General features: G+C 39.5%; 1 protein-coding gene and 1 pseudogene across 1 annotated transcript; one reads left to right on the top strand and one right to left on the bottom strand.

The window, feature by feature from the left end:
- The first annotated feature begins 236 nt into the window (after window positions 1–236).
- LOC112099821 lies at window positions 237–1,487 on the top strand. Its single transcript, XM_024187303.1, has one exon. It carries the CDS (start codon window positions 237–239, stop codon window positions 1,485–1,487), a length of 1,251 nt encoding a protein of 416 aa, XP_024043071.1.
- A 4,007-nt stretch (window positions 1,488–5,494) lies between these two features.
- LOC112099820 lies at window positions 5,495–22,333 on the bottom strand (annotated as a pseudogene).
- Between the last annotated feature and the right edge of the window lie 3,301 nt (window positions 22,334–25,634).

Here is a 25,634-nt window from a genome sequence, read left to right as displayed (position 1 = left end):
CGCAGGCGTTGAGGGGATTAAAAGAGGGCATGAGGATAGGCCGACTGTGATACAACTTGAGAAGCCCCCTAGTGCAGAATTATTCGGCGGGGTATGAGCAGGCGAGGAGAGATATAGAAATAAAAGAGAAGAAATCGGGGAGGATAAAAAGTGAACAGCTGGAGGAGCTGAGACGAAAAAAAAGAAGAACCCCGAACGGGAGCGGGTCGGGAAAGCAAGCTGAGGAATCTTCAATAATGGGCGGAATATCAGCTCGGTCTCGCCCTTACCTCATAGCTCAGAGACCACAACAGTTCCAACACAGCCGGGCTCAGCCTCTACGATCCCCACTCCCGGAGCGGCAACGAGAATTCCGGCAGTTGGCTGCCCACCCTTATCACAACGCTCCTAGGGCACTACATGCAGTCAACTCCAGAGCTGGACGACCCGGTCAGCCACCTTCAATGCCAGATCGGGACGATACCCAAGATAGCCGAGCAGTCCAGCTGATTGACCAGAGCTTGGCATATAGACAATACACCCCGTTAAAAGTCCCTATGGAAGAATTGTACGAGAGGATCGAGGGACGAGACCTGCTGAACCCTCCAGCCCCTATAACAAAACCTGCTCACCGACGTGATAAGAGCAAATTCTGCAAATTCCACGACACTTATGGTCACACTATCAGCCAATGTCGGGACCTAAAGATTCAGGTGGAGGATTTGGTGAGGAACCGATACCTGGATGAGTATGTAGATGGAGTGTCCCCCGTCATTGAATCACAGTATATGCGGGATGAAAGAGTTGACAGGAGCCTGGAACGTGAACAGCCAACTATCCGTGTGATAGCAGGAGGGCCAACATTAGTTGGGGATTCGAATAAGGCACAGAAGAATTATGGGAGGTATGCCATGACCAGCAAAGAGGTGTTTTTCAATTTGCCAGCAGCCAAGAGGACAAAAGTGAGGCAAGTTCCCATTATGTGGATAGATGACGACGAAGAGGATATTTTATATCCTCATGAGGATGCCCTAGTGATTAAGGCAATGGTGGCTGGTATAGAATTACAGCGAATACTGGTGGACACGGGCAGCTCGGTTGACATACTGTTTAAGTCGGCCTCAGATGATATGGGAATTTCAGACTTAAAACTGGAACGGACAAATACATCCTTGAAGGTATTTAGAGGAGGACGGTTAACCCTTATAGGGATCATCGAACTTCCAATTACGGTGAGATCAAAGCCGTTTGAAAGAACAATGATGCTGGACTTTGTTGTGGTAGAAGAAAGAAGCCCTTACCAGGTGATACTGGGACGACCTTTCATGAGGGTGAGCCAGTGCGTTGTATCCACACATTACCTGGCACTGAAGTTCAGAGTAAATGGAGTTATTGGCGTAGTAAAAGGCGACCAGAGAATGGCGAGGAGCTGTTACGCTACAGCAGCCAAGGAGACACTACAGGTTACCTCTCTAGATAACCGAGGAGATTCTAAAAAGGGTCGCTAGGAATCTGTTAAGAAGCTGGAGGAGGTTATTGTAAGCAAGTGTAACCTAAGCAGAGTGGTTAAGGTTGGATCAGAATTAGGCGAAGCAATAAGAGGCGAGCTGGTGAAATGCCTACAGGCCCATGCAAATATATTTGCCTGGTCTCATGAGGACATGCCAGGTATTGATAGCAGGGTAGCTTGTTACAAGCTGGCAATCAAGAAAGGGGCAAGGCAGGTGAGACAGAAAAGGAGGTGCTTTAACCAAGAAAGGTACGATGCCAGAACTGTCGAGGTGGATAAGCTGTTGAAAGCGGGATTTATAAGGGAGGCTAAATACTCGGAGTGGATTTCCAATGTAGTGCTGGTAGAGAAGGGCAACGGGAAATGGAGAATGTGTGTAGATTTCACAGACCTTAACAAGGCATGCCCGAAGGACAGTTTTTCCTTACAAAAAATAGATCAATTGGTGGATTCAACGGCGGGTCATAGTCTGCTCAGCTTCATGGATGCCTTTTCGGGATATAACCAAATACCCATAAACGAGCAGGACGAGGAAAGTACCACTTTTATAACTAACATGGGTTTGTTTTGTTACAGGGTGATGCCTTTTGGCCTGAAAAATGCAGGAGCTACCTATCAAAAGTTAGTGAATAAAATCTTCAAGCCACTGATCGGTCATACTCTAAAGGTATATGTGGACGATATGATCACAAAGTCTAAAGAACCGAGGGATCATGTGAAGCACTTGAAAGAGACCTTTGAATTGCTGAGGAAGTATGGAATGAAGCTGAACTCGGAGAAATGTGCATTTGGAGTTAGCTCGGGCAAATTTTTAGGATTCTTAGTGAGCCACCGAGGGATCGAGGCCAACCCGGAAAAAATACGGGCAGTAACGGAAATGAAGTCTCCCCGAACAGTTAAGGAGGTGCAGAGCCTTACAGGAAAATTAGCAGCACTGAACCGGTTCATCTCGCGGGCCACAGATAAATGCCACCATTTCTTCCAAACTATAAAGAAAGAGAGGAAGATGGAATGGACGTCAAAATGTGAAGAAGCGTTCGGGCAGCTGAAGGAATATCTGGCCCGCGCCCCGTTGCTATCAACTCCAAGGGAGGGTGACTAGCTGTATTTATACTTAGCAATCTCTAAATGGGCAACCAGCTCGGTTTTAGTCAGAGAAGATGAAGGAAAGCAACACCCAGTATACTACACTAGCAAGGCTCTCGTGGACGCAGAAACCAGATATCCACTGATGGAGAAATGGGCACCAGCTCTAGTAACGGCAGCACGCAAGCTCAGACCATATTTTCAGGCCCACCCGATAGTTGTGATGATTAACCAACCCCTTCGATAGACGCTCCAAAAACCAGATGCATCTAGTCGGTTAGTAAAGTGGTCCGTGGAGCTGAGCGAGTTCGACCTATCCTATAAACCCCGAGGAGCAATTAAGGCCCAAGCTCTGGCTGATTTTATGGTTGACCGTGTTGAGCCAGGGGAAGAAATTCAGGAGGAGCAACCAGTGGAACAGGAGAATCCAAAGGGAGTGTGGCTGGTAATGGTTGATGGGTCATGTAGTGAACAGGGATCCGGAGCAGGAGTGGTAATATGGAACCCAGAAGGGGTCGAGGTATCCTATGCGGTAAAATTCGAGTTCCAGCTTATGAATAACCAAGCTGAATATGAGGCCTTCATTACTGGGCTCGCGCTCGCGCTCGCACACGCACTACGAGCTAAAAGAGTAGAAATCCGAGCAGATTCCCAGCTAGTGTGTAATTAGCTTTGCGACCAATTCCAAGTAAGGGAAGAGAAGTTGAGGCTTTATTTGAAGAAGGCGAAGCAAATGGTTGAGCTCTTCCGAGAGGTAAAAATAAGGCAGATATCCCGGAATGAAAATTACCAAGCAGATATGTTGGGCAGAATGGCCGTAATTGCAGATCCAAAATTACCGAAGTCAGTTCCACTAGAAGTAAGAACCTCGCCAAGCATAGGGGAAGAAGCAGAAGTAATGCGAGTGAGCACCGAAGAATCCTGGATGGACCTTATTCTCTCATATATCCAAGAAGGCATCTTACCGGAGGACAGGAAGCGAGCAAGGAAGTTGAAATATCAGGCAGCAAGGTATACGCTACTCGATGGGATACTCTACTGCCGAGGGTTCACCTTGCCCTTTTTAAGATGTTTGATGACGAGGAAACAGATTATGTGCTGAGGGAAATTCATGAAGGAATTTTTAGCAACCATTCGGGGGCGAGGACTTTGGCTTACAAAGCACTCCGGTAAGGATACTTTTGGCTGACCATGCACCAGGATGCGAAGGGAATGGCAAAAAACTGCAAGGTTTGCCAGAACTTTTCAGAGGTTCCTGCTCAGCCCCTAGAAAGGGTAACCACTATGTCTTCCCCATGGCCTTTTGCACAATGGGGAATTGACCTGATTGGCCCGTTACCTAAAGGCCGAGGAGCAGCAACGTATGCAATTGTAGCTATAGATTATTTCACCAAATGGGTAGAAGTGGGAGTGCTCAGTCAAATCACGGAGAAAAAGACAACAGATTTTATTTGGAAGAATATCATCTACAGATACGGGATCCCCTATGCCATCATTACTGACAATGGTAGGCAGTTTGACAACAACAACTTCAGAGAATTTTGCCAAAACTTGGGGGTGGACCTGAAATTCTGTATCCCAGCACACCCTCAAGCAAACGGACAGGTGGAAGCAGCCAACAAAGTAATAAAGAAACTCCTGAAAACCAGACTGGGAGAGAAAAGGGGAGCTTGGGTCGACGAGCTACCAGGAGTGTTATGGGCTTACCGGACAACCCACAAAACTGCCACGGGGGAAACCCCGTTTGCTTTAACTTTTGGTCATGAGGCGGTAATCCCAGCAGAAATTGGAGTGGGGATACATCAAACAGAATACTTCAACGAGGAGCAAAACGATGAGCAGATCTGCTTGAACCTGGACCTATTGGAGGAAAAGGGAAGGGGCCTCGCAGAGAGTGACTTAATGTCAGCAAAGAGTCATGAGTTATTACAACAAGAACGTACGCGTGAGGCAGTTTCAAGCAAAAGATTGGGTGCTTAGGAAGGTGAACCAAAATACTAGGGATCCTAACCATAGCGCTCTTGGCCCGAAATGGGAAGGCCCTTACAGGATAATACGAACGACTGGACCAGGAACTTACAAGCTGGCTTACCCAGATGGACGAGATGTGAAGAGGTCATGGAACACTGAACACTTGAAGAAGTACTTCGAGTAAGCAAAGTGCTTTACCAAGTATTTATTTCGATAAGTTATTTCTGTTAAATGCATGATGACTTGTGGCACATGCGTATATTTCACATTTCTGTAACCCATGCAAGTTTCAATAAAGATGAATTCAGCATGAAATTCCCCTGCTAGCAGAATCCATTAAATTTTACTAAGGCAAACAAACGCCTATTCCTGTTCGGTCGCCTAAAGACCAGCAGGGATTTTCACAAAATTTTACTAAGGCTAGCAAGTGCCTATTCCTGTTCGGTTGCCTAAAGACCAGCAGGCATTTTCACGAAATTTTACTAAGGCAAACAAGTGTCTATTCCTGCTCGGTCGCCTAAAGACCAGCAGGCATTTTCACGAAATTTTACTAAGGCAAGCAAGTGCCTATTCCTGCTCGGTCGCCTAAGGACCAGCAGGCAATTTCATGAAGTTCTACAAAGGCAAGAAAGTGCCTAATCCTGCTCGGTTGCTTAAAAGACCAGCAGGCAGATCTACTAACTTTATTAGGCAAGCAAGTGCCTAATCCTACTCGGTCGCCTAAAGGACCAGCAAGCAAGTCTACAAATTTGGTTATGGCAAGCAAGTGCCCATTCCTGCTCGGTCAATTAAAGGACCAGCATGCAAAGCCAATTAAATATATTAAGGTAATTTGCGGACACGATCCATAAGCAAAACCACAATAAAAAAGCCAACAAAAAGCATCCAAACTTTATACTCAAATGTTTACAGACCAGATGAAAGTCTGAAATTTATACAAAGATAAGCCTAAGGGTTAGGAAGTTCAGCCGCCTCCGTAGTCGAAGGATCAGCAATCTCAGGAAGAGGAAAATCAGCAACATTGGGGGGGGTAGGCATTGACCCTTGACCTACTTCAAGAACACGATCCTCTGTTTCCCCCTCCTGCACCCCATCTAAAGGAGCCTCTACCTTATCTTGGTCAACCTGCTCCTTATCCCTCTAGTCGGCCTCGGCCATATATTTCTGCACTCTAACTTCAAGCTTGCTCATGTCGAGCTCGGGATATTCTTCCTTAAACACAAACATGATGCACTTGTAGCAAAAAGCGAGACCAGAGTTATACTCTACATCCATTCGATCACCCACATCGGCAGATTTACCTTTCAGCTCAGCCAACTGTTCATTCAGAGACTTAATTTCCCCTTCGAGGGCCATCTTCAAGGTATCTCGCTCGCTTTGAGTAGTCTAGAGGTCAGATTTCAAATCACCCAACTCACCCTCAAGCTTGGTAGAGTTGGATTCAGCCATGGCCACCTTTTCTTCTAGATCCATGATCTACTTTTGCAGATCAAGTAGCTTTTCCTTCGAGCGGTCGGCAGACTCAGCTCTTTTCTTCAAGTCGTGGTTGTCAGCTTAAAGCTTCCTCTCATGGCGCGTGATCTTATTCTTGTAACAAGAAACTATAGGAGCCAGCTTGAAGGAGACCCTCTACACAGAACCAGCCAATTCACTGAGATTCATGCTCTCAATGTCCTGGACCATTTTCGGTCCCACTGACTTCCCATAGTCCCTCTGATACGGGGTCAGGTAGTCACCCTGATCACGAGGCAGAAGAGGAGAGGATTGGTCCCTAGAGCGAGTGCTGACCTCAGAACTCTTGTCGGTAGTTTTCTCCCCACCGCTCTTACAAGGTGGAGGAGGGGGCAGAGCAGGAACAGAAGCCTTGGAAGAAACAACACTAGCTTTCTTCGGAGGAGGAGGAGGGTTGCTGGAGCTGCTTGGAGCCTGACCACACTTTCTGGTCATAGCGTTGAGGATCTTGTTATCTATTCCAGCAGCTACGTCAACTAAGCGTGAACCGACTAGATTTGTTGATGACAAGAGATCTTGGCAGGTAGACGCGTTCACCAAAGCAGTCTCTGTTGTGCAAATTTTAATGTACTCGCAAGCGCACGAATCTATTGTAGTATAGACTAATGGTGACGAGTGTCGATCCCACGAGGAGATGGATTTTAATTGTCTGTAGAATTAATTTTGTAAATGGGTGATTGGATTTGTGGTGGAAATGATTTGGAATATGCTAAAACTTAAATTAAAATGGCGAGAATAAATTCTAAAGTTGGAATTGAAATGGTGAGAATAAATTGAAGAGAATTCTATTGAAATGACATACTTGGGTATCTGGATCCGTATCAATATGCATCATGGGCTAAATAATCCGTATTAATGCCAATTAAATCATAAGGGGGAATCCACACCTCATGAACCACGCTCTAATCAATATGGTGCTAAGGGCTTATCGTGCCAAATAATAATAACCTTGTACTAGAGGGCCGGTGAAACCAAGGCGGTACTAGACAAGAATATTATTATTTATCGACGAGAAGTCAAAACATCCACAAAAACTAGAGGGGAAGAGAAAATAAATTTACCAAATTAAGCCCATGACACATGTTGAGACTTCACCTTCAACCCAAGCTTGAAAGAAAATTAGCCACTCATAATTGAACTAGGGGCAAAATGGGAATTTATTAAAATACAAAGAAAATACAAGATGAAGAGAGAATTACAGAAAACAGAGTCCAAAAATGGATTCAGAGGCATCAAATTGGGGGGGAGAGGCCCCCTTTTTATAGATACATGGAGTAAATCATGGCCATCGAATTAAAAACAGTTTGGACGCTCAGGATTGCGCCACGTCATCAGTCAACAGTACGCGGTTTGACCACGCGGATGAACAGTAACACGGTTTGACTCGGATGAACAGTAACGCGGTTTGGTTGAAAATAATCCAGTGTGATGCACGTACCATACGCGAGATTTTTCGTCCATTGATATGCTGCCACGTCACCATCCACAGTACATAAGAATTTTAGCCCAACAGGATCGTGACACCTCATCAGTCAATACCACATCATCGGTCAATGCCACGTCATCATCCGTCTATGTGAACAGTGTCGTGAACAGTAACATATACAATACCGTACACGTGAATAGTACCGTACATGTGAACAGTGCCATTTTTCCTTTTATGCTCCTCCTAAGGTTTTCGACCGTCCTGAGTTCAAAAGTGATGTCTGTTTTGCCATCTGATTTCTCGTTTATTGTGAAATGACTATGATGCCCCTAAAATACATAAAATACTTAATTAAAATAAAACAAACGGAATTAAATCAAAAGAATGTTAAATTCATAAAAGTAAAGGTGTTAGTAAGACTTGAAATGTAAAATGACGGTTTTCTCCTTTATAAATATGCATTTTCTAACACTCAACACACCCCCCAACCAGCTTATTGCTAGTCCCTAGCAAATGAAGCGAAAACAAAATTCAAATTCAAAATGATTTTTTTTTATTTTATTTAGAAACACTCGTGTTTATTCAATCAGATTAATGATAGCAATCAAATAAAAGTATCAGCATTATCTCCAGTCTAAAGCAACATCACACCCACATCAACCATCCACATGAATCAGCCCAGTAGACTTTGTTATAGCTACTTTCAAGAATGACATGTCAAACCCCAAAATCTCACTGGAAGTAGTGACACTCTCACAAAGAAATTAAACCCAATAAAAATAGTCACTCCAATGAATAGTAATTGAGAGAAAATAATAAAGAAGTGATATCACATGCTCTCACCAAGATGAAATAAATATGCCCTCAGCTTAGAAATAATACGATCTCAAGTCAAACAAAAATGCTAGTCAACCCAATTTATTTATCTTTTTTTTTTCTTTTATTTATTTATTTTTTTTCTTTTTTTTTCTTTTATATAACTAGCTTCTACTTCAAACTATAGTTCCCTAAAATCAAGAAGGACTTTTATTAGGACGTAACGTAGGCTAGGGACATGGCTAACAAAGAAGTGAAATAAGGAAAACAAAGTTTATGTTTGAGAAAAATGCAGAGAAATTTTTTTTTTTCGGAAGTTGCAAGGTGGATTTCACCTGTTATTTTTATTTTTTTTCTTTTGAAACAACAACTTTTATTTTTTTTTTTTTTTGGCTTTTATTTGGCATAACTTTACTGAACAACATAATTATTTACATTTTCTCAAACATAAATAGGTGATGGAACTTATAAGATATCGGGTAATACTCCAAATCAGAGTGGGTCAAGAGGATAAGTTTGACAAAGAAAGGTTTTTTTTTTGTTTTTTAAAGGCTCAAAAGGGTTAACTATGGATATTTGATAAAAGGGATGGCTAGAAAGGCTCAAACGGATCAAAGATGGCCTTTCCATCGTCTTTTAGGGCTCTAAATAATCTTCCATATCTACTAGTTAGATGGGCCTCCAAATGTAGCAACACACATTTTTTTTCTTTTTTTTTAAATTTTACAAATTTTTTTTTAAGGGTTAACTCAAAAGAAATCTAGAGATCGTGTATACAATAAAAAACTGTTAAACTGTATAAAGAATGGGCAAAAGGGTTACTCTCCAAGAAAAATGATAGGCTCAAAAACTCACTTGGTACTTATTATGACATGTTCATTCTTCAAGCAACTCATATTTGTCTCCAACATCAACATGTAGAGTAGCAAACATAATGTAACATCACTTAAGACCAAAGATAATACAAATACTAAAATTTAAAATTAATCATGTCATCCAATGTTAAAACAAATCACACAATTTTTTATTTTTTTTTATTTTTCAACAACATTCTACCCCCCAACCTATTCTAAACATGAAAGGAAAATATGCATGCAGAAATGTGAAGATGATGCATAAAAACTAATTAGAAAAGTTACACGTAAAATGATAGAAAACAAAAATGATTTTTTTTTTTAAGAAGATGCGTTTCTAGAGGCACTACACTCCATATTCAGCCATCTTCGACTGACAAGTTGGAAAATGTATATTTATAGAGGAGAAATTAAAAAGAAGAAAAATAAACATAAAAATATAATAAAGAAAAAGAAAATGTCTGAATTTTTTTTTTAGTTTTTAAAATTTTTTTTTAAAACGATGAAGATGCGTTTCTAGAGTCACTACACTCTATATTCAGCCATCTTCAACACAAAAAGTTAGCAACAGTTAGTTTCTACAACAAAAAATTAGTAAAAACTTAACCAAAATTCCACAATTGTCGATTATTCCCTCCCCCCAACCAGAACGAAACATTGTCCTCAATGTTTGAAAGGAAAGAAGTAGAGTTTAGAAGACATCACCTGGGTGGTGCAACACAGAAGAAAATATTTACAAGCGGAGAGTTAAATCTAATTTGTACTTCTTACTGCGGCTACTGTTACCATCATTATTTGGGCGCTCCAACACAAAGGTCCAGGGGTCTGGCTCCGCTTTATAAGCTTGTAATAGATCAAGTAGCTCATTAGCAGTGTGAGCACAAATAAAAAGTTTTTTCACATTAAAAGGAATGAAATAGTTTTTTATTGCATGGTTAAGAAATGCGATAAAGCCATCATAAAAGTTATTGACATTTAACAAACCGATGGGTTTCTGGTGGATGTGCAGATGGGTCCAAGATGCTAGTGTGATAAGTGCCTCTAGTGTTGCAAGATCTCCTGGAAGGAAAATAAAAGCATCAGCATGATTAAGCATTTTAGTTATTCTTTCTTGCATACCTGAGACGACTAACTCTTCTCCAAATGATGAGTCAGACGAACTGCCCAATGGTTTTAGGGCTCTTGGGATGATGCCTAATACTTGACTTCCTCTGATAAAAGCTGCTTCTGAGACCATTTTTGATAACCCTCGGTTACCTCCTCCATACACCAAGTGTAATTTTTTCGCTGCTATGCTTCGACCAAGATCTATAGCTGCCTCAACGAACTCTTTATGTTTGCCATAGGTAAATCCAGAAAGCACACAAATGTTCTTGAATTGTCTATTGGGAGTAGCTGCCATTGTGATACTTCTCAAAAATAATTTGTGAGTGCTTGACAAAAAGGAAATCACATTTAAGAATCTTGGTGACAGTGGATCACAGTTGTGTATGAGGTAACATGTCAGTGTCAAATAACGCGTAAAGCACGTGGCTCGCTAGTAAAAAAGGAAACAATAAAAGGGAAAAAGAAAACAGTAATAAGGAAAAAGCAAACAGTAATAAAATTATTAAAGACAATAATGCACACAATAAAACAATAGTGAAATAAAATAATAGTAAAGTGAATGGATATTTACAGGTAGTTGCGACTGTGGCTCACATCTTCCTCTGGTTTTACGTCCAGAAACGGCTTGAACGCCCTCTATGGGTCGAGGATAGGCTTCCTATCCAGTTTTCTTATAAACTGGCAAACAGGGTCGTTTATAGTCAGATTCCCGAGACTATATCGTGCATGCTCTTTCTGGAATAATGGCCATAACTGGAGAATCACTCCTTGCACATATCCACTGGAATGCGTTTCAAGAGACAAAAGGATATCATCCAATGACTCCTTATTCAAGCCATCCCTAATGAATTGAATCTTATCTTCCCTGTTATCAGACATCATTCCTAAAGAACATTGGTTTTTATTGCAACTCATTCTAGCACACTTATGACAAGCAACAGAAATTCTTCGAGCTCGTCGTTTTCTTGCATAATTTCCTTTACCACAACCAGGCATGTATGCAATAAATTTTGGAGGTAACTCACCTGCCGATCGTACTTTAGCCTCGATTAACCAACGGATGTCAGCAGGTATGTTATTCCTCATGAGTAATCGCATGCGTTCGGACCGAGCTTTATAGATCGTAAGGAAGGCATTCTGAGGAAGTGAAGGGAATCGCTTGTGAAGTTTCGCTAGAATCTCGTTTCTGTCCATACCTCCGCCTCAGAATATCAGTTATTATGGGAAACTGAAGTAACCGACTTGATTGTCACGGAGTACCGTTATCCGCCACTTCACCAGGGTAACAAACTAAAGCACACAAACAGAAAAACAAATTAAAACACACAGAGAAAATTGAAATCGTCCTCTTATTGAATTTACCTCAAGCTCCAACTGGATGTCGTAAACACTTCTCTCAATGTCTCTGAGTTGGCGTTCTAAACCCTTAACATAGGCTACTAACTCTAGTGGTTGTAGAGCCCAAATGCGATGTGTTTTACAAAATTGAATCTCCCTTTTGAGATGAGTTTTGACACGTTGAAGTGGTTTAAGAATGTTCAGGAGGAACGGTCTAAGTAAGGTACTCATGATTAAAAATGATAAGAGAAAACTTAATAGTTAAACAAACACACTTATGCAAAAATAATTTCAATTAGCAAAAGAATAATATAAAGAAAGAAAGAAAGAAAAAATCAAATCACCGAAAAGAAAAAAAAATTAATTCAAATTTGGTGGGTCACTCAAATTTATCTCGATGTCTTCTCCATGTGGTTGGTATTCTAGATATGGCTTTAATCTTTGACCATTAACTTTAAACGTGACACCATTCTTTGGGTCCTTAATTTCAATTGCCCCATGTGGAAAAACAGTATGAACAATAAATGGGCCAGACCAACGAGAGCGTAACTTACCTGGGAATAGGTGCAAGCGAGAATTGACTAAAAGCACTTTCTGACCTAGAGTGAACGATTTTCTCATAATTTGCTTATCATGGAAGACTTTCATTCGTTGCTTGTAAATCTTGGCATTTTCGTATGCATCATTGCGAATTTCTTCAAGTCCTGCCAGCTGTAATCTTCTTTTTGAACTGGCTTGCTGTATGTCAAAATTGAATTTCTTGATGGCCCAATATGCACGATGCTCGAGTTCCACAGGTAGGTGGCAAGCTTTTCCATACACTAGCCTGTAGGGTGACATCCCAATCGGGGTCTTGAAAGCCGTTCTATATGCCCATAAGGCATCATCAAATCTTAATGACCAATCTTTTCTGTCCGACCTCACCGTCTTTTCTAATATGTGCTTTATTTCTCGATTGGAGATCTCAACTTGGCCACTGGTTTGCGGATGATACGAGGTCGCCACTTTGTGTGTGATTGAATACTTTGTCAAAAGAGCCTTGAATGCTTTGTTACAAAAGTGGGCACCACCATCACTGATTATTGCTCGAAGGAATCCAAAGCGTGAAACAATGTTGCTTTTCAAAAATCCTATCACCACCTTGTGATCATTGGTTCTACATGGAATTGCTTCTACCCATTTCGATATGTAGTCAACAGCAACCAATATGTATTGATGGCCAAAAGAAGGGGGAAATGGTCCCATGAAGTCGATACCCCATACGTCAAAAATCCAATTTTAGTGGTTGAAATTTTTGACGTATGGGGTATCGACTTCATGGGACCCTTTCCCCCATCTTTTGGCCATCAATACATATTGGTTGTTGTTGACTACGTATCAAAATGGGTAGAAGCAATTCCATGTAGGACCAATGATCACAAGGTGGTGATAGCATTTTTGAAAAGCAACATTGTTTCACGCTTTGGATTCCCTCGAGCAATAATTAGTGATAGTGGTGCCCACTTTTGTAACAAAGCATTCAAAGCTCTTTTGACAAAGTATTCAATCACACACAAAGTGACGACCCCGTATCATCCGCAAACCAGTGGCCAAGTTGAGATCTCCAATCGAGAAATAAAGCACATATTAGAAAAGACGGTGAGGCCGGACAGAAAAGATTGGTCATTAAGACTTGATGATGCCTTATGGGCATATAGAACGGCTTTCAAGACCCCGATTGGGATGTCACCCTACAGGCTAGTGTATGGAAAAGCTTGCCACCTACCTGTGGAACTCGAGCATCGTGCATATTGGGCCATCAAGAAATTCAATTTTGACATACAGCAAGCCAGTTCAAAAAGAAGATTACAGCTGGCAGGACTTGAAGAAATTCGCAATGATGCATACGAAAATGCCAAGATTTACAAGCAACGAATGAAAGTCTTCCATGATAAACAAATTATGAGAAAATCGTTCACTCTAGGTCAGAAAGTGCTTTTATTCAATTCTCGCTTGCACCTATTCCCAAGTAAGTTACGCTCTCGTTGGTCTGGCCCATTTATTGTTCATACTGTTTTTCCACATGGGGCAATTGAAATTAAGGACCCAAAGAACGGTGTCACGTTTAAAGTTAATGGTCAAAGATTAAAGCCATATCTAGAATACCAACCACATGGAGAAGACACCGAAATAAATTTGAGTGACCCACCAGATTTGAATTGATTTTTTTTTCTTTTTCTTTTCGTTGATTTGATTTTGTTTTTTTTTCTTTATATTATTCTTCTGCTAATTGAAATTATTTTTGCATAAGTGTGTTTGTTTAACTATTAAGTTTTCTTTTATCGTTTTTAATTATGAGTACCTTACTTAGACCGTTCCTCCTGAACATTCTTAAACCACTTCAACGTGTCAAAACTCATCTCAAAAGGCAGATTCAATTTTGTAAAATACATCGCATTTGGGCTCTACAACCACCAGAGTTAGTAGCCTATGTTGAGGGTTTAGAAAGCCAACTCAGAGACATTGAGAGAAGTGTTTACGACATCCAGTTGGAGCTTGAGGTAAATTCAATAAGAGGACGATTTTAATTTTCTTTGTGTGTTTTAATTTGTTTTTCTGTTTGTGTGCTTTAGTTTGTTACCCCGGTGAACTGGCGGATAACGGTACTCCGTGACAATCAAGTCGGTTACTTCAGTTTCCCATAATAACTGATATTCTGAGGCGAAGGTATGAACAGAAACGAGATTCTAGCGAAACTTCACAAGCGATTCCCTTCACTTCCTCAGAATGCCCTCCTTACGATCTATAAAGCTCGGTCCGAACGCATGCGATTACTCATGAGGAATAACCTACCTGCTGACATCCGTTGGTTAATCGAGGCTAAAGTACGATCAGCAGGTGAGTTACCTCCAAAATTTATTGCATACATGCCTGGTTGTGGTCAAGGAAATTATGCAAGAAAACGACGAGCTCAAAGAATTTCAGTTGCTTGTCATAAGTGTGCCAGAATGAGTTGCAATAAAAACCCATGTTCTTAGGAATGATGTCTGATAATAGGGAAGATAAGATTCAATTCATTAGGGATGGCTTGAATAAAGAGTCATTGGATGATATCCTTTTGTCTCTTGAAACGCATCCCAGTGGATATGTGCAAGGAGCGATTCCCTAGTTATGGCCATTATTCCAGAAAGAGCATGCACGATATAGTCTCGGGAATCTGACTATAAACGACCCTGTTTGCCAGTTTATAAGAAAACTGGATAGGAAGCCTATCCTCGACCCATAGAGGGTGTTCAAGCCATTTCTGGACGTAAAACCAGAGGAAGATGTGAGCCACAGTCGCAACTACCTGTAAATATCTTTTCACTTTACTGTTATTTTATTTCACTATTGTTTTATTGTGTGCATTATTGTCTTGAAAAATTTTATTACTGTTTGCTTTTTCCTTATTACTGTTTTCTTTTTCCCTTTTACTGTTTCCTTTTTTACTAGCGAGCCACGTGCTTTACACGTTATTTGACACTGACATGTTACCTCATACACAACTGTGATCCACTGTCACCAAGATTCTTAAATGTGATTTCCTTTTTGTCAAGCACTCACAAATTGTTTTCGAGAAGTATCACAATGGCAGCTACTCCCAATAGACAATTCAAGAACATTTGTGTGCTTTCTGGATTTACCTATGGCAAACATAAAGAGTTCGTTGAGGCAGCTATAGATCTTGGTCGAAGCATAGCAGCGAGAAAATTACACTTGGTGTATGGAGGAGGTAACCGAGGGTTATCAAAAATGGTCTCAGAAGCAGCTTTTATCAGAGGAAGTCAAGTGTTAGGCATCATCCCAAGAGTCCTAAAACCATTGGGCAGTTCGTCTGACTCATCAACTAGAGAAGAGTTAGTCGTCTCGGGTATGCAAGAAAGAATAACTAAAATGCTTAATCATGCTGATGCTTTTATTTTCCTTCCAGGAGATCTTGCAACACTAGAGGCACTTATCACACTAGCATCTTGGGCCCATCTACACATCCACCAGAAACCCATCGGTTTGTTAAATGTCAATAACTTTTATGATGGCTTTATCGCATTTCTTAACCATGCAATAAAAAACTATTTCATTCCTTCTAATGTGAAAAAACTTTTTATTTGTGCTCACACTGCTAATGAGCTACTTGATCTGTTACAAGCTTATAAACCGGAGCCAGACCCCTGGACCTTTGTGTTGGAGCATCCACATAATGATGGTAACAGTAGCCGCAATAAGAAGTACAAATTAGATTTAACTCTCCACTTGTAAATATTTTCTTCTGTGTTGCACCACCCAGGTGATGTCTTCTAAGCCCTACTTCTTTCCTTTCAAACATTGAGGACAATGTTTCGTTCTGGTTGGGGGGAGGGAATAATCGACAATTGTGGAATTTTGGTTAAGTTTTTACTAATTTTTTGTTGTAGAAACTAACTGTTGCTAACTTTTTGTGTTGAAGATGGCTGAATATGGAGTGTAGTGACTCTAGAAACACATCTTCATCGTTTTAAAAAAAAAATTAAAAAAAACTTTAAAAAAAATTCAGACATTTTCTTTTTCTTTATTATGTGTTTATGTTTATTTTTCTTCTTTTTAATTTCTCCTCTATAAATATACATTTTCCAACTTTTGAGTCGAAGATGGCTGAATATGGAGTGTAGTTCCTCTAGAAACGCATCTTCTTAAAAAAAAAATCATTTTCGTTTTCTATCATTTTACGTGTAACTTTTCTAATTAGTTTTTATGCATCATTTTCACATTTCTGCATGCATATTTTCCTTTCATGTTTAGAATAGGTTGGGGGTAGAATGTTGTTTAAAAAAAAAATTGTGTGATTTGTTTTAACATTGGATGACATGATTAATTTCAAATTTTAATATTTGTATTATCTTTGGTCTTAAATGATGTTACGCTATGTTTGCTACTTTACATGTTGATGTCGGAGACAAATGTGAGTTGCTTGAAGGAATGAACATGTCATAATAAGTACCAAATGAGTTTTTGAGCCTATTATTTTTCTTGGAGAATAACCCTTTTGCCCACTCTTTATACAGCTTAGCAGTTTATTATTTTACACACGATCTCTAAATTGCTTTTGAGTTAACCCTAAAAAAAAATTGTAAAATAAATTTAAAAAAAAAAGAAAAAAGAGTGTGGCGCTACATTTGGAGGCCCATCTAACTAGTAGATATGGAAGATTATTTAGAGCCCTAAAAGACTATGGAAAGGCCATCTTTGATCCGTTTGAGCCTTTCTAGCCATCCTTTTTATCAAATATCCATAGTTAACCCTTTTGAGCCTTTTCAAAAAAAAAACATTTTTCTTTGTCAACTTATCATCTTGACCCACTCCGATTTGGAGTATTACCTAATGTCTTATAAGTTCCATCACCTATTTATGTTTGAGAAAATGTAAATAATTATGTTGTTCAGTAAAGTTATGCCAAAAAAAACAAAAAAACAAAAGTTGTTATTTCAAAAGAAAAAAAAAATAAAAATAATAGGCGAAATCCACCTTGCAACTTCCAAAAAACAAAAAACAATTCTCTGCATTTTTCTCAAACATACACTTTGTTTTCCTTATTTTCCTTCTTTGTTAGCCATGTCCCTAGCCTACGTTACGTCCTAATAAAAGTCCTTCTTGATTTTAGGGAACTATAGTTTGAAGTAGAAGCTAGTTATATGGGCTAAAAAGATGTAGTGATGCATAATAAAAAAAAAAGAAGATTAATAAAGTGGGTTGACTAGCATTTTTGTTTGACTTAAGTTCGTATTATTTCTAAGCTGAGGGCATATTTATTTCATCTTGGTGAGAGCATGTGATATCACTTCTTTATTATTTTCTCTCTCAATTACCATTCATTGGAGTGACTATTTTTATTAGTTTTAATTTCTTTGTGAGAGTGTCACTACTTCCAGTGAGATTTTGGGGTTTGACATGTCATTCTTGAAAGTAGCTATGACAAAGTCTACTGGGCTGATTCATGTGGATGGTTGATGTGGGTGTGATGTTGCTTTAGACTGGAGATAATGCTTATACTTTTATTTGATTGCTATCATTAATCTGACGGAATAAATACGAGTGTTTCTATTAAAAAAAAATATTTTGAATTTGAATTTTGTTTTCGCTTTATTGCTAGGGACTAGCAATAAGCTGGTTGGGGGGTGTGTTGAGTATTAGAAAATGCATATTTATAAAGGAGAAAACCGTCATTTTACATTTCAAGTCTTACTAACAACCCTTACTTTTATGTATTTAACCTTCTTATGATTTAATTACATGTGTTTTATTTTAATTAAGTATTTTATGTATTTTAGGGGCATTATAGTCATTTCACAATAAAAGAGAGATCAGACGGCAAAACGGACATCACTTTTGAACTCAGGACGGTCGAAAACCTTAGGAGGAGCATAAAAGGAAAAATGGCACTATTCATATGTACGGTACTATTCACATGTACGGTACTAACTACGTTACTGTTCACAATACTGTTCACATAGACGGATCGATGACGTGGCATTAACCGATGATGTGGCATTGACTGATGAGGTGTCACGATCCTGTTGGGCTAAAATTCTTATGTACTGTTGATGGTGACGTGGCAGCATATCAATGGATGAAAAATCTCGCGTACGGTACATGTATCACACAGGATTATTTTCAACCAAACTGCGTTACTGTTCATCCGAGTCAAACAGCGTTACTGTTCATCCTAGTCAAACCGTGTTATTGTTCATCCGCGTGGTCAAACCGTGGACTGTTGACTGATGACGTGGCACAATCCTGAGCGTCCAAACTGTTTTTAATCCGATGGCCATGATTTACTTCATGTATCTATAAAAAGGGGGCCTCCCCCCCCCCCCTAATTTGATATCTCTGAATCTATTTTTGGACTCCATTTTCATTAATTCCCTCTCCATCTTGTATTTTCTTCGTATTTTAATAAATTCTCATTTTGCCCCTAGTTCAATTATGAGTGGCTAATTTTCTTTCAAGCTTGGGTTGAAGGTGAAGTCTCAACATGTGTCATGGGCTTTATTTGGTAAATTTATTTTCTCTTCCCCTCTAATTTTTGTGGATGTTTTGACTTTTCGTCGACAAATAATACTAATCTTGTCTAGTATCGCCTTGGTTTCACCGGCCCTCTAGTACAATGTTATTATTATTTGGCACGACAAGCCCTTAGCACCATATTGATTAGAGCGTGGTTCATGAGGTGTGGATTCCCCCCTCATGATTTAATTGGCATTAATACGGATTATTTAGCCCATGATGCATGTTGATACGGATCCAGATACCCAAGTACGTCATTTCAATAGATTTCGCTTTAATTTATTCTCGCCATTGCAATTCCAATTTTATAATTTATTATTGCCATTTCAATTACAATTTTAGGATAATTTAAATCACTTCCACCACAATTCCAACCACCCATTTACAAAATTAATTCTACATATAATTAAAATCCACCTCCTCGTGGGATCGACACTCGTCACCATTAGTCTATACTACAATAGATTCGTGCGCTTGCGAGTTCAACAAAATTTGCACAACAGTTACCATTTGTTCCCATGATGAGATGCTATTAGCAGGTAAAGTATTTAACCATGAACGAGCTCTATCCTTTAAAGAAAATGGGAATAATCTGAGTTTAACATCATCGTCTGAAAAATTTTCATATTTAAAAGTTTGACAAATGGCATGAAAATCATTCAGATGATTATATGGGTCCTCATTTTCTAAGCCATAGAATGTGGGGAGACAATTTAGCACACTAGGTTTTAGTTCAAAGCTCCTAGCAGCTACATTTGGGTATCTTATGCATGATGTGCTCAAATTAGCTAAAGGACTGAAATAATCCTTAAATGGCCTCTCCTGTGGTGCTTGTAAATCCATTCCAAATTTATTTTTAATGTGCTTTTGTGTGCGAAGTATTTTTTCTAATTCAAGATCTATAGGTTCAAGATTAGGTAATAATGACCTACGACTATGCATGCAAAACAAATAAAATAAAAATAAAGATGGGAACAAGACAAATAAAAATAAAGAAGAGTGAGAAATTACGATACTAACCTTATTGCGCTATTACAACCTTTCTATAAAAATACACAAAAATAAATACGTGAAATAAATTAACTAAAAATTAAATTAATAAAATAAACAAAAAAAATTACAAAGAAAAATAAATTGAAAATTAAATTACAGAATTTTAAAGAAGAGAAAAAGGAAAGAAATACTAACCTTTAAATGTAGATTCACTTTTTTTTTAATAAAAACAAAATTACAAAAAACAATTAAATGAAATTATTCACAAAAATTAATTCTATGAATTAAAATTACTTACCTCCCCGGCAACGGCGCCAAAAACTTGTTGTGAAAATTTTAATGTACTCGCAAGCGCACGAATCTATTGTAATATAGACTAATGGTGACGAATGTCGATCCCACAAGGAGGTGGATTTTAATTGTGTGTAGAATTAATTTTGTAAATGGGTGATTGGATTTGTGGTGGAAATGATTTGGAATATGCTAAAACTTAAATTAAAATGGCGAGAATAAATTATAAAGTTGGAATTGAAATGGCGAGAATAAATTGAAGAGAATTCTATTGAAATGACGTACTTGGGTATCTGGATCCGTATCAACATGCATCATGAGCTAAATAATCCGTATTAATGCCAATTAAATCATAAGGGGGGAATCCACTCCTCATGAACCACGCTCTAATCAATATGGTGCTAAGGGCTTATCGTGCCAAATAATAATAACCTTGTACTAGAGGGCTGGTGAAACCAAGGCGGTACTAGACAAGAATATTATTATTTGTCGACGAGAAGTCAAAACATCCACAAAAACTAGAGGGGAAGAGAAAATAAATTTACCAAATTAAGCCCATGACACATGTTGAGACTTCACCTTCAACCTAAGCTTGAAAGAAAATTAGCCACTCATAATTGAAGTAGGGGCAAAATGGGAATTTATTAAAATACGAAGAAAATACAAGATGGAAAGAGAATTACAGAAAACAGAGTCCAAAAATGGATTCAGAGGTATCAAATTAGGGGGGAGAGGCCCCCTTTTTATAGATACATGGAGTAAATCATGGCCATCGGATTAAAAACAGTTTTGATGCTCAGGATTGCGCCACATCATCAGTCAACAATACGCGGTTTTACCACGCGGATGAACAGTAATACGGTTTGACTCGGATGAACAGTAACGCGGTTTGGTTGAAAATAATCCAGTGTGATGCATGTACCGTACGCGAGATTTTTCGTCCACTAATATGCTGCCACGTCACCATCAACAGTACATAAGAATTTTAGCCCAACAGGATCGTGACACCTCATCAGTCAATGCCACATCATCGGTCAATGCCACATCATCATCCGTCTATGTGAACAGTGTCGTGAACAGTAACATATACAATACCGTACACGTGAATAGTACCGTACATGTGAACAGTGTCATTTTTCCTTTTATGCTCCTCTTAAGGTTTTCGACTGTCCTGAGTTCAAAAGTGATGTCCGTTTTGCCATCTGATTTCTCGTTTATTGTGAAATGACTATGATGCCCTTAAAATACATAAAACACTTAATTAAAATAAAACAAACGAAATTAAATCAAAAGAATGTTAAATTCATAAAAGTAAAGGTGTTAGTAAGACTTGAAATGTAAAATGACGGTTTTCTCCTTTATAAATATGCATTTTCTAACACTCAACAGTCTCCACCTGGAGCAAGGGCCTATCTTCAAGCCCCTTTATCAAACCTCACAACTCTTAAAGAGCAAACAAGGTTAAAGAACCCAATAAATGACGATTGGAGAAAGAAAATAGGCAATAAATAAACGACCTAGGGTGACAAAGCGTGTTGGAAGGTGAATATCACCACCAAGCGAACGGGCGGATGGACACCAATTTCCTCCGGCAAAGAAGAATTTGTTTTTCTAATTTTTACATGAGGAGGGAAATCCGGTGATCGGCTTCCTCTTTGCAGAGCTTGACATGAAGTAATACCAGCCTGCTTCCTTTGGGCTACTCTGCAGCTGGTACAAATGATTTACCTTAACAAGGGAGGGTTCCTCTAATCCGCACCTCTCCCATAGCACATACATAGCCGAGAGAACTCTCCACCCATTTAGGTGTAGCTGACCTGGAGCCAGGTGCATATCACCCAATATCTTGGCAAAATAATGCTGAAGGGGCAACCGAGCTCCTAATTTAAAACTCTCTAGATGCATTGCCACATACCCCCTCGAAGGTCGGGTAGGGACGTCATCTTTGCCGGGGATCACAAGGAGAATCTCCTCAGGTATGTTATAAAGGGTTCAAAACTTGAGCAGGTCAGTTAGGGTGGTGGCACAAGCTATGTAGTCGATAGGGTAAGAATCCGCCTCCACCCTATGGCCAAGGTTTCTTTTCTTAGGGGGTACGCTTGGCTCAAAACTGCTCCCCTCACCGTCACCCACGTCTTCAGGGACCCCAGCCCTACCAAAACTATGGTTCTCACCAGAGCCCGATGCGGGTCCACCCCGGTTTCCTACAAGCTCTAAATCAGGGGAAGGAGAAGTGGCAATAGGACAAGGGTATTCAGGGGTATCCCTGTAATAGGAGGGACCTACACTCTGAGAAGAGTATAGAGGATCACTGGGTCCAAATAGATGGGGATAGGAATCCTCTATCTCTTCATCACTCTCATCTACAATTATTTTTCTCTTCCGGTTTGACATATTGAAGTTAAAAAAAGGAAAGCACAAAATATCCAAATGTATGGGTACAAAAGGGACAAATATAGAATCCACAATACAAAACCCAATCAACAACAACCAGAGAGAGGGTTAAAGGCTGTACCTGGAATAGGCTGGCACGGATAGCGCTGCCGTGACAGAGAAAGAACCCAGCAAGTGGAGGCTCCAGACGCGGGAAGTATGAGTAAAGTTCAAAGAAGATGTTGGCTTACGGCGGAGAGACGAATAAACAAAACGATGATGACTTCAATCTAGGGATTTGAAACGAAAGCGGGAAATGGAAGCGTTTAAGTGATGGGGATGCCAGCTCACTCACCGAATATCGAGGATGGATAGACCGTCGTTTTAAATTTTAAATACGAAGAGTCGGGAAGTGCCATGCCACTAACCGTTATAAGGGGCCTGAGGAGACGTAAGCCCAAGTATATACTAGATATATTCATGAAGGCCTACACTCGGGCCAAAATCTCCTTAGACGAGAGATGGAACCTCATATCCACCACAATAACGCAAGGACCAGATGACTAGTGCCCAGGATCGGTAAGATTCGATTATTAGTTTCTACTCTCAACTCATTTCACTCGCAAGACCAGAAACTAGGGGACTGGTGCTAAGTAAATAAGAGCACCAGCTCGGCCATGCTATCATCCCCACCCTAGGGTGGATCACCTCAGCCGAATGATACGAGCAGAACACTGATAATGAGCCTTTTACAAACATGGGCCAACCAGAGACGAGTACCAGCCAGAGGAATACACCGACCAGAGACGTATACCGAGCAGATACCCATTCCCCACAGACGAGTACCAGCCAGAGGAATATATCGACCAGAGACATATACCGAGCAGATACCCGTTCCCCAAAGAACGGGAACACGATGTCACAAAATCACGATAGTTGCGCTTTTTCCAGAACCGTTGAGGGAGACACGATATCTCACGTTTGCCCACAATGTAGCAGTTAGAGTCCCATGAGGGGCTGCCACTACCCGAGAAAGGGGAGATGAAGGGTCAACAGAAACGTGGGACAGCGGTTATAAAAGAGGAAGAAATCGATGAAGAAAGGGGGAAAAAAACTGAGAGAGAAGGGAAGACTCTGCCAAATTAAAACTAGACTGTTTTTCTACCTAAATTGAGAATAAATCGTGAGTCATTCCGAAATCTAAATTGAACTGTTTTCGCATAAACACCTTGTGTTAACTTAGGCATTGGAGGGTTTACGCCTGTAAAACCACCAGCGTCTCTGATCTATTTCTTTGTGAATGCAGGCTTAGCAAGATAAAAATGGGTGATTTCAATCCAGTGACGTAAGCGATCGTTAAGGCAAGGAGAGAGTGACATCGTTCTATTAAATATATAAGCGTTGGTGGAAAAAATCTGGTCGGATAAAGGGCGAGCAGATTTCAGCATCAACATATGTATTGACAGAAATATGTTTTGATTAATTAATGCTAAGTTTTCACACAAAGGCTACTTTTTGAATGAGACTCAATACTCTCGCAGGAACTTTCTACGTCAATTTTTTTTTAATAGTCTAACATATGTTTAAAATTCTTGTTTGTAAATGGATAAGAGTTACCTAATTTTCTTGGATTCCCATTGAGAAAGATTGGATGCTTCTGTCAATATAGCCCTCCATTTCTGAGCCTTTTTTGGCATCTCCTTGAAATGTTTTTTCAAGCTAAGCAAAAGCATCCCCAAAACTTCCTCACTATTTCCGCTCATGTGATGGATCAACCTATTAGAAAACCCTTTATAATCTTTAGTCCATTCAGTTTCTGGCGTTCAAGAATCTTGACAAGTTCATCCAAACACCATTTTGAAAAAGCATAGTCTTTTCAGAAAATAGTCCCAGAAACTTGGATCCTTCAACATCAACAGCATTTAAAAGCATGGGTGAAATTTCATCTCCTTTCTGAAGTTGTTCATCAATAAAGGTTTTAATCCTTTTTCGACTCAAAGTGGCAAAGAGATGGCTAGTAAAGTTATTGTAGTGATTTGAGTGCTATAGAATTAGATGAGCAACTCAATCACTGCCCAAGATCACAAACCAGATCTACAAAGATGCTTTGAACCCAAACAATCAAGCTTTAAGAATTGAGAAAGCCTTGTAAAGAAAATGGCTATGATCAGATCACACAGAAAACAAGAAATGAGAACAAATCAAACACAAAAACAGAGAAAGATTTACGTGGTTCGATTGTGCGAGAATGCACAATCTACATCCACAAGAGAAGCCACCAGAAAGAGATTTATTGATGATTCTAGTGAAATTTACAGAGCAACTCAAGAGTTGATTACAGGGAACAAGATGACTTTTTCTCTCCCTTAAAACTCTCTCTAAAATGCTCTTAGATCGATCTAGAAACTGCATGAAGATCAGCTTATATATCAGCTGATATGAAACCCAGAATGCACAGATTTCTGCCACCTGGATTAATAGCTTCTAACTAACTTGATTCTTCCCTCACGTGCTCGTTCACATGCTTCACTTAAACCTCTGTCAAAACGTCTTCATCTCTTGCCGTTTTGATCATTAGTAAGCCACATGCTGAGCTCGTGACTTCCTGAGCTAATTAAATAGGTTCAAAACTTTGTCGTTTAACATGCTTAAGTTTTGGATTCATCATTTTAGTCCACAGTTATCATGGGTATCCATGTGTCTCGAAACTGAGGAATACATCATATTTGTATTAAGGCAAGAAGGAGAAGATGAAGATAAAGCAGAAGATTAGGATAAGACTAAACATGTAGAAGATTTTCCAGCATTTTTGTGCCCATTGATTTTTCTTTAAAACTACTGGAGCTTTCTCATTAGATTACTTCTACAGCTAAGTCGGCCAAGTCCCTATGAGCCCGTTGAAGCATCCCGGTTGCTACAGTGAACTTATTGACAGCTGCTTAAAGTCCATTCGTATCTCTGACAGCTAGCCCTTATGGTGTACGATATAGCACAAATGTCATCAACTGCCAGCAACTGCCTGCAAGATCCAATCACATTTGGAGTGGGATTGTAACATATTTTTATTTCTAATTTAATTAATATAATTTTTCTAAAATTTAGAGGACAGGAGCAGGATGAATGATATAATTCCGTTCTATCTTGTTAAATTTATTTGTGGTGTATTTATTTCTTAAATTAGAGAATTAAAATGGAGGAATGGGAACTATTCTAATGTTTATTTACTTATTTTAAAAAAAAGGTAGGACAAGATTAAAGTGCCATTTTTTTGTAATTAATTTGAATTCTAAATGAATCTAAATATTTGAATTTCATTGATATG

This window comes from Citrus clementina, unplaced genomic scaffold, assembly GCF_000493195.1.
Source record: "Citrus clementina cultivar Clemenules unplaced genomic scaffold, Citrus_clementina_v1.0 scaffold_3, whole genome shotgun sequence".
Classification (NCBI taxonomy): Eukaryota; Viridiplantae; Streptophyta; class Magnoliopsida; order Sapindales; family Rutaceae; genus Citrus; species Citrus x clementina.
Note: the sequence above shows the minus strand (reverse complement) of the source record. Positions and strands in the feature narration are given on the sequence as shown.